Source organism: Dendronephthya gigantea, unplaced genomic scaffold (assembly GCF_004324835.1).
Source record: "Dendronephthya gigantea isolate DGI-Jeju-01 unplaced genomic scaffold, DenGig_1.0 000088F, whole genome shotgun sequence".
NCBI lineage: Eukaryota > Metazoa > Cnidaria > Anthozoa > Malacalcyonacea > Nephtheidae > Dendronephthya > Dendronephthya gigantea.
The window spans coordinates 745,591-755,568 of NW_021163098.1; the positions used below are offsets into that span (position 1 = coordinate 745,591).

General features: G+C 36.4%; 2 protein-coding genes across 2 annotated transcripts; both read right to left on the minus strand.

Moving 5' to 3' along the window:
* Window positions 1-3,782: 3,782 nt before the first annotated feature.
* On the minus strand, window positions 3,783-4,945 carry LOC114533250. The gene is made up of 2 exons (XM_028554751.1): window positions 4,282-4,945; window positions 3,783-4,195 (listed from the first exon to the last, which is right to left on the minus strand). The coding sequence occupies exons 1-2, from the start codon at window positions 4,943-4,945 to the stop codon at window positions 3,783-3,785; spliced, it is 1,077 nt and encodes a 358-aa protein (XP_028410552.1).
* Window positions 4,946-5,161: 216 nt separating this feature from the next.
* LOC114533251 lies at window positions 5,162-6,304 on the minus strand. The gene has a single exon (XM_028554753.1). The coding sequence runs from the start codon at window positions 6,302-6,304 to the stop codon at window positions 5,162-5,164; it is 1,143 nt and encodes a 380-aa protein (XP_028410554.1).
* Between the last annotated feature and the right edge of the window lie 3,674 nt (window positions 6,305-9,978).

Here is a 9,978-nt window from a genome sequence, read left to right on the forward strand (position 1 = left end):
TAATTTTTGATTGGCTCTCACTCGTGAATGATTCTGTAAGATACTCCGGGGCTTGCCCGGTTAAAGCTTTAAATGTCATAACTGCTTTCCTCTTTTTTAAGTCGGTCTCAATTGGTACCCAATAAAGTTACGTTTCATAATTTGGGTGGAACGGATATCATATGTACTTAAAGTTATAACACGTGGAGCTCTCCTTTGTAATTTTGAAAGTTTATTATAGTTATCGTACGAGATCCATCATTTCATATTGTTGAACGTCAGTTCAATAATTAAAGTGAAGCCAAACAAATGCATCTTTTCACATGTTTAGTAATGTATGTCTAGGACTGAACAAAAGATCTAGCTCTTTTTAAAACGGCAATGTTTTTTATTTTTCTTACATTGGTCATTATTATGTTTATCACACATTACCTGATCATCTAAAATCATGCCAAGAGTCTTTCCCCTATAGTGGTAACGCTGGATTATTGTCAATTGAGGCAAGACGAGCTCTCGAGCCATAGCCAATTACCATGAACTCGGTTTTTCTCATCATTTAAAATAAGTTTCTGCGATCTCCATGTTATATTATACATAGACTAACTTAGATTTTGATATATTACAGTTGTATTTTACTTTAAAATTTACGGAGATATCAATGTTCAAAATTGGTAGCATATTTCTGGATGTATCTAAATTATGCAAAAAACGCCGTATCAAATGTTAATCAATATTATTTAGACACATCCAGAGATATGCTACCAATTTTGAACATTGATATATCCGTAAATTTTAAAGTAAAATACAACTGTAATATATCAAAATCTAAGTTAGTCTTCCCTCTGTCTAGTGAAAGTTATGTCAGTTTAATAGCTTAGCTGGTTTAGAAGCTATTAATAATCAAACCGGAGTACTTTTTTCTGGGACACCCGTATATATATATATATATATATATAAATTATAATATATTAATATATATATATAATAATAAAGTTGTCTCGGAAGCAATGAAGATCAGACAAAGGATATCAAACAACACTAAATCTAATCATTTTGCACAAACGTTTTCGCTTTATTGAAAGCTCCTCAGGTGCTGAATTCTTTGTAAGAAATGAGTTGTGATATCCTATATTTACATATTTCACTGGTTTGCCACTACGTCACTACACGTGTGGTGTTGGATTACTTAATGGTAATTATTTACATAAATATTTCACACAAACAAAGATATGAAAATATATAACAAAATCTTACATAAACTGCATGGTATTATTATTGACATGAATTTAAATCCGGCTGAAGTATAGTTATAATGTCTCTTTCCTTCGACTCCCTGACTAAGCGGTCTGAATGACTGTCACATTGATAAATCGGCATAATCTGGAAGTTGCCATTGCTACATTTTCTTGATGTGCTCACTTACTGCTAAGTGGCAATATTCTTTATGGTTTATTTGCTGTCTGTGTAGCGTAACTCTGTGACGGAGATTTTCAGTTTGGCCGACATAAAAACTTTTGCATTTTGTGCAGAGTAGAACGTATGTAACGTTCCGCGATTTACAATTCATCTGACATTTTATATTCCACGCTTTGCCGTTCTTCAGTTTGATATCAACTCCGGTCACTATGATTGCACAGGTACCGCATCTTGTTTCTCCGCATTTTGTCACACTGCTGGGAGTTCTCTCGGAAACGAACCGGGCTTGTGTTAGTTGTTTCTTCAAGTTTTTTGGCTGGCGGCGGCTGACAATAAACTTCGTACTTTCCAGAATTGTTTTCATGTTCTCGGAGTTCTCCAGGAATTGCATGTCCTGTTTTATCTTATTGATTACTTGTGGGTTGTTGGGATTATGTGTCAAAACCAGCGGAAGGATCTTTGCGTTGTCATCTCTGTTTTTTGGTGTTCTAAGTTCGGCCATTGGTAGAGATGTTGCTTTCTCTATTCCCTTTGTGATGAGGTTCTTAGGGTAGTTTTGTTGTAACAGGAATTTTTCGAGTTCGCGGAGTCGTTTTGTTTTGATGTGTGGGTCTGACACAATGCAACATATGCGACGAGCCAGGCTGTAAGGCATGTTGTTTTTCGTGTGTTTGGGATGACACGAGTTAAAGTTGAGATATTAGAGAACTTAAGATAGCGACGTTTTGTCAACACGGACGTCAACCGGAAGTAAGTCGGGCGTTTTTGATGGCGTGAGCAGTCCGTGGTGAGAAGTGACTGACGGCAAGTTGATAGGTTTGGCGGCGGTGTTTTTTTTCAAAAACTGGAAAAGGTACACACATTTTTAATCGATAATTTTACTTTAAAAGTATAAATGTACGTTATATTTGTTATTAAAACTGTATCATTTACCACAATTTAGCTTATTTGTATGGCAAGTCAAGGAAAACCCGCAGAAAACAAAGTTCAAATTCAAGGCCAAATGTGAGTACAATGCCAACTGCTGTGGCCCGAAACTTTTTTGGCAGAATTCATAATATTGGATATTCTGGTTTACATGTAGCATATTTATATTCATTTAAAAACACGGATTAAAAGCTGAATAATTGACAAATGGACAGGTAAAAGTAACTTGTTTTTTGGTAAATTACATTAATTACTACACTATTTTCGCCATTTTTGTTTAGAAATTCTCCCATGGAATAGACAAAAAAGCACGACACAATGCTGTTTAGAGAAGTGTTGGTGGTCAACCCTTTCCAGGCAAAGAAAAAGACCGTGCAGCGAGCGACCCTGTGGAAAAACATCGCCACGAATCTCAAAAAGCTGGATGACCCTCCTTTTAAATCAACTCTGACGAAAAGGTCAGTACAAGATCGATGCATCCTCTTTAGTGAAAAGTACAGAAAAAGATTAGCCTACGAAAAAAGGGCTACTGGCATTTCGCCGGAGGTGACGGAGTTGGATACCCTCATTGAGGAGACCATCGAGAAGGAAGAGTCAAACGAGGAACTATAAGGATAACACAAAGTAAGAAACTAGCTAGTTTCATTTGTCAATTAAGTCATTCATAAATATTCATTCAAAACTTAAAACACATAAAATTATGGCACCAGGAACATGACCCAGTACCTTTCAAACAGGAAGGCATATATAAATGCATATTTTGATTAAGCTTGAATATGTTTCAGATGAAGCAGAGAAAAAAAAAGCTGAAGAGGATGGAAAAAATGCCGTTGATATAAGAAAAACAGCAATGGAAAGACTTGGAGAAACGAAAAAGAGAAAGCTAGATGAGGAAGAGTTGGTTGAGACTAAAAGAAAGCGAAGAAGATCAGGATCAGATACAGTAGAGTTTTTAAGGTACCAGAGTCAGTTAAGGGAAAAGGAATTAGAGTTAGAGAGGGAGAAATTGGCAAAGGAGGACCAAAAGCACAGTGATTGGAAGGAGTTGATGGCTCAACAAATGGCCCAACAACAGAAACAAATCACACAGTTTCAAATGATGATGATGCAGCAAAATAATTTAATTGTGCAAATGATGGGTAAAAAATCCTAACATATTGCTGTTGAGTTTTCTGAAACACTTGCACTTGTAATTTTCAGCGTTAAAGGCAGAACTGTTTAAAACTTATTTACTTATTAATAAATAAACAAATTAACTAATCTAATTTGATTATATAACATTGACAATGGCTAATTTCATTTATCATGTAAAAAATCACTATAGTACATGTGTTATAACAATGTTTTTAAACTGTACATTATAAAGTTATACAATTTGGCATGTTCAATCATGCTATGACTTTATTATGAAGAATTCATCAAAAATCCTTAAACATGGTAATTATTATTATTAGTAATAATTAAGAAAAGTATTCTTGAATAGTTGGGGGATTTAAATCAAAAAATGTTGATGTAATGTTGCCATACAGGCATGAAAGGGCATTCTGTATTATTGCAGAAACAAGATACATCTTGCCCACACAACTTAAGCCAAGCTTCAAATTGCTTTTGAAGTCGAGACACTTAAATGACCGCACTACTTCACCAAATGCCCATTCCACTGATACCCGAACAGTGCTCATTGATCGATTGAATTCTTCCATGGCAGGCGTCATCACTGCACCACGAAATGGGGCCTGAAGGTGGACCCGTAAAGGGTATGCAGGGTCTCCGTATATGCACATTGGCTCTCCATCAGCAGAAAAAGCATGATTTTCCAGGTCGTTCAGTAGGCCAGAATCCGCCAACATTCCAGCATCATGTTTTTTACCCTCTATTATAAATTGAAATAAATCAATATAAAAATGCTATTAGTTATAATAATACACATAATAATTGCAAAAAATAATACATACATACCAACTGGGCCAAACATATTAGCAATTATTCCATTTGGCAATGTAACAGACTGGAATTTAATGGCATGAGTCCGTTTATGGCCATTGTACACAAAACGCTGAAGTGCGATGGGTCTGCATATAGGTCTGACCGTGCCATCAACAAACCCGAAGCAATTAGAGAGCGCTGCACCTTTCCGGTAAACCGTATCGGCATAAATCTGGAGATTTTCCGGGTTCATGAGGTTTTCGTTCCATTCGGTTAGTCTGTGTCCATGGCGTTCATATATAAAATCCAAAATCTTGTTTGTTATCATACATAACTCTGGTACCGGCCGGCCAAACAATTGTATCATGTCCGCATACCGACATGGAAAAGCTAAACGCCTTAAAAGTATACATATGGCCTCGAGTTTTCTTGCTACTGTTCCTTGATCGCAATGGAACGTCTCTGGTAAGCCAAGCACATCTGCCAAAACAGGAATATCTGCTTTATCAAATCTAAAATTTGATCGACACTCAGGTTCAAGGATACTTTCCAGATCAAATCTCTCGTACTGCCCGTAGTTGAACTCCGGGTTGTGCAATGTATTTTCTTCCAGCAATACGAATAATTGTTCGGCCGTAATGTGCTTGTGGTAATAACTGACTAACAGCAAGTCACGAGCTTGTTTAAAAGTAGCCATTTTGATAAAAAAAAGACTTAAAACGACAAAAAGTTTGTAAACGACAAATGCAAATGCAAGTTTAAATACATGCTTGCGTGATACGCTTTTGTTTACGTTTTTGTTACAACGCCACAACTTAATGTACAAATTTGTAACAAAAACGCCGTTCTCGATTCAGTCTTTTCTGCGCTGACGTGACGTCCGTGTTGACAAAACGTCGCTATCTTAAGCTCTCTATTGGTTTGTGTCAGTTGCTTTGTAGAAGATGTCCGTATTCAACTTGTCATCTTGCTTGTACACTAACATATCTAGAAATGGCAGCTTGGCGTTGTCAAATTCTACCGTGAAATTGATGCTTTCGTGGAGACTGTTTAACATAGCATGTAGTTTCCTCAGATCTTCCTCTGATTTGTTCCAGATTGTGAAACAATCGTCTAAATATCTCTGGAAAGCGCGTACAAATTCCTCCTTTTGTTCACTACCAAATCGCGTTTCGAATTCTGAGTACAGTTTCTCTTCCAGGTATCCAAGTACGAGGGTCGCATAAGTTGGGGCCATTTTCGTCCCCATCGCTGTTCCCTGAATTTGTTGATATAATTTATTGACGAAGTGGAAAGTGTTCTCTTTCAGGACAATTGTAATCGATTCCATGATGAATTCTTTAGAAAACGATCGGTTGAGAGAATTTCCAAAGTTGTCAATCCAGTATTCGATAGCTGTAAGGCCGAGTTCAATACTCGTATATAGGTTGACAACGTCAAATGATACAAGGAGTGCGTTATCATTGACTGTTTCTGGGAGGTGGCTTAAAAAATCGAGGTCATCGCGGATGAAACTTAGTACATGTTGACACAGGGGCTTCAAAATTATGTCTATCAAATTGCTCAATCGATGTGTGGGTGACGATGGACCAGCAACAATCGGGCGAAGTTTCAGATCTGGTGGCGCTTGTATCTTGATGTACGTGGAGTTTTGTTGTTCTATGGCTTCTTTTACGGCTTGTGATTTGTGGATTTTTGGTAGTCCATAGAAGTTGGAGGTTTTCCAGGCGAAATTCTGCAAGTAATCTTTCTCTTTCCTTGTTGTTTCCTTGTCGAATTTTTTCAAGTGTGTTCCAATTTTTTTGATGATTTTATCATCATAGTTCGTGTCTGTCAGTTCTGCGTAGTGTTCGTTGTCGGCCAGCATTTCTTGTATTTTAGCACGATAAAATGTTTTGTCCATGACCACGGTCGCTCCGCCTTTATCAGCCTCCTTAATGATAATTGTGTCATCGTTTTTCAATTTGTCCAATGCGTCTTGTTCGGCTCTGGATAGGTTGTTTTTCTTCGCCGTTGTGTCGTGTTTATGGTAGTTCGCTGTTGCTTCAATAAACATGTTGAGGTATCTATCTTCTGACTTTGGTGGTACAAAGTTTGATGGAAGACATGTCTTCGAGAGAATTATCGAATGAAGAAATCAATCTATTAGAACGAGGTCTCAAATTCACTCCAACGCCGAAACAGAATCGAAGTGAAGTAAAAACTGACATTCAGGAATTTACCAGAAGAATGCGTCTACTGGAATTTTTTAACAACCAGCGACCAAATGAAGATACTGACAAATCGTTGGTGAAAAACCCATCAAACTTTGTACCACCAAAGTCAGAAGATAGATACCTCAACATGTTTATTGAAGCAACAGCGAACTACCATAAACACGACACAACGGCGAAGAAAAACAACCTATCCAGAGCCGAACAAGACGCATTGGACAAATTGAAAAACGATGACACAATTATCATTAAGGAGGCTGATAAAGGCGGAGCGACCGTGGTCATGGACAAAACATTTTATCGTGCTAAAATACAAGAAATGCTGGCCGACAACGAACACTACGCAGAACTGACAGACACGAACTATGATGATAAAATCATCAAAAAAATTGGAACACACTTGAAAAAATTCGACAAGGAAACAACAAGGAAAGAGAAAGATTACTTGCAGAATTTCGCCTGGAAAACCTCCAACTTCTATGGACTACCAAAAATCCACAAATCACAAGCCGTAAAAGAAGCCATAGAACAACAAAACTCCACGTACATCAAGATACAAGCGCCACCAGATCTGAAACTTCGCCCGATTCGCCCAAATTTCTGAACTGTGGTTATTTTTTGCGATTTAAGCAGCGAAAATACATAGGAAAGGCCAGGAAATAACCGCTTGTTTCTTTATTGTTTGATGTCGTTTTTCGATTAAAGATGTTAGATGTCCACTAGCATGAAGAAGCGGGAAGTTGAATGAAACTCTGAACGCCAATAAGATGGTCACGAATATGTCACATGCAACCATGATTCATTTCGATTGGCCAAAATTAAAATTGGCCGCGTGGGAGAATAAGTCTTGCGCGATAAAAGAACTGACCGAATTTAAGACTCTCGCTTTAGCTGGAGTAAAATGAAACGTGATGAGGTGTTTTAAATCACTTTGTACTTACATTCATTTTATTTGATATTGTGAATATACGGTTACTATCTTTAATTATATTATCATCAGAGCATCAAAATGTGGTATAACAACTGCCTAAAATATACAAAACACTTCTTGACGTTTCAACCTGAGGGCCTTTGTCAAGAGAGTTAGTACGAAAATAAATAGGGGAGAATACATGTTTTGTATATGGGAGCAAAACATGTGATAAAAATGGGCCAATAGAAAACAAAAAATCAAAACAAATTGGAATACATTACATTGCCAAAGAGACGCCTGATTGTGCGCTAAGAATAGCCCGCAATGAAGGAAGCCTGATCAGCTACGAAAATGCATTACAACCAGCTTCGTTTTGTTGTCAATCAATTACAATCAATTTGTTTTGATAATTGGTTTTCTATTGGCCCATTTTTATCATGTGTTTTTCCCCCATACAAAACATGTATTCTCCCCTATTTATTTTCATACTAACTCACCTGACTAAGGCCTATGGTCGAAATGTGCTTTGTCAATTTTTGGCAGTTGTTATACCACATTTGATGCTAAGTTGTTTGAAGACGCTGCCACGCTGCTCCCTGCATGGTTATATTGGAACTTATATTATCATCAGGTAAAAGTATTTTTTATTATATTGAAGTCAAAAACTGCGTATAACCATGTCAGTCACAACAGAAAAGGTATCCTCTAAAACCATGGCTTCGTGTCCTACTTCCCCAAGACGGTTTATGTCCCAGCTGAGAGTGAAGAATGCATGGTTTGTGCGGCGAGTTACCTAAAAAACAGCAGGAGTCTTATGAATGGAATAAACAGCTCGTGGGAATTGTTCGTTCAACAATGTCGATCTGGGTGATGCATAGGCTATAGCGCTTGACAAAAGGATATAAAAAAGTCGAGATAAAATAGATATAAATATTTGTTTAAGGCAGTTATTCATAGTAAGGACCTTTATGGCAAAAATATATTATCGACTCTTTACCAGAAAATTAATCACAAAACTTTTTCCACAAAAGAGTATATACCTGCAAATTAGCAAAAGAATACAATTGCAATATTTACCCAGTTGTAACCATTCGTTGTCACTATCTTTGACAGCCACCCAATGATCTCCTTGAATAGTTCCACCAGTGGGAGTTTTACTGTCTTTACATATATCTTTAGAGTTACAGAGTTGTTTGCCATAGGACGTGCATATTGAAACTGCTTGTTGATATGAAGTTGTAGGTGGAACTTTCTTCATTGAAATTCCAGCATCTAAAATGAAATCATAATTATACTTTGTGCTAAGATACCACAGAAATTTTGTACCGCGCCAGTAACCATGCAGTGTGTGTAAATTTTAAGGTTGTCTTATACCAAAATTTTTTTCGTTTATTTGAAAAATATAAAAATATTTTCATGCCATATTGAAAGCCGAGTTACTCTGCGTGAAAAAAACTCGTAGGAATCTTCCATCACCATAGTTACCAAGACCAGACACACCCAGTGGTGGAAAATAGGCGATTTTTATAAACAGGACAACAAACTATAGGTTTTAACTCTAAAACGATGGATTTGGTTTTATTTAGATCTAAATAATTTTGCCTCGGAGCTGAACTAGAATAAATAAAACTTGTCGAGCATTTAAAGTTTGCAAGCTATAAATACAAAACTTCTATGATCAATCTGAAATAACCATTTTACTTAGACTCAACGGAATACAAAACTTTTAGTTCAGCTCTGTGCCAATTGTCTTTAAAGTCAACCATGAAAATTTTATCAGGCTAGCTGTATTACTATTTTAGTTATCGTGCGCGAAAGTAAGGGGAGTGAGAATTTTAGTTTGCTGAGAAAAATGACGAAAAAATTTAGCATACGTATATTGATAAATTGTAGAGAAAAATACAATGGAAAAATGGAACAATGGAACAATAGAATAAGCCAATGGACCCCTTTTGTTTGCTCGGGGTTAAACCCTAACTAAGAAAACTTTTTGTTTAATTCTCGCTTTCTTTATATGTTTTTTGAGAAAAAATTTTCAGGATCGAATAGGGAGACATTTCAGTTTGGATCCCTTGAAATTTTAAAAACAGAATAAATCGTGATTTTTTTTTGTATAAGACCACCTTAAGAGTGCAAATTTGAATTTTAAAGAAAGAAAACTTTCAAAGTCGATCACAAATAATATTCCTTATGACGTTAAGTATGGCTGGTTTTGCATGAAAATCATCTGTTTCGGCATGGTTTAACGCATGCATTTCTAGTAATATGTTTGATTATCACAAAACAGTACCTGAATTCCTACTTGTTTCTTCCTTTTTCTTTGTCTATAGCAAATTTATTACAAATAGCTGTAGTAGGAAAAAGTTATTTTAGCTCACAGTTATTTTAGCTCCCTTTTCCCTAAATCAATTGCTATAAAGCTTAAAGCTTCTGAACATCAACAATGTTCATACCCAAGTTAGATGACTTGCAAACCTAAAATCTAAACGTTGTTCGATCGCGACATCTGAAAGAACCTCGTACTTTAAAAAGTATAGAGGTTCAATTGTTCAAAAATGTAAATAAACCGCATGATACGTTAACTTTGTCTTGCACTTTGGAATT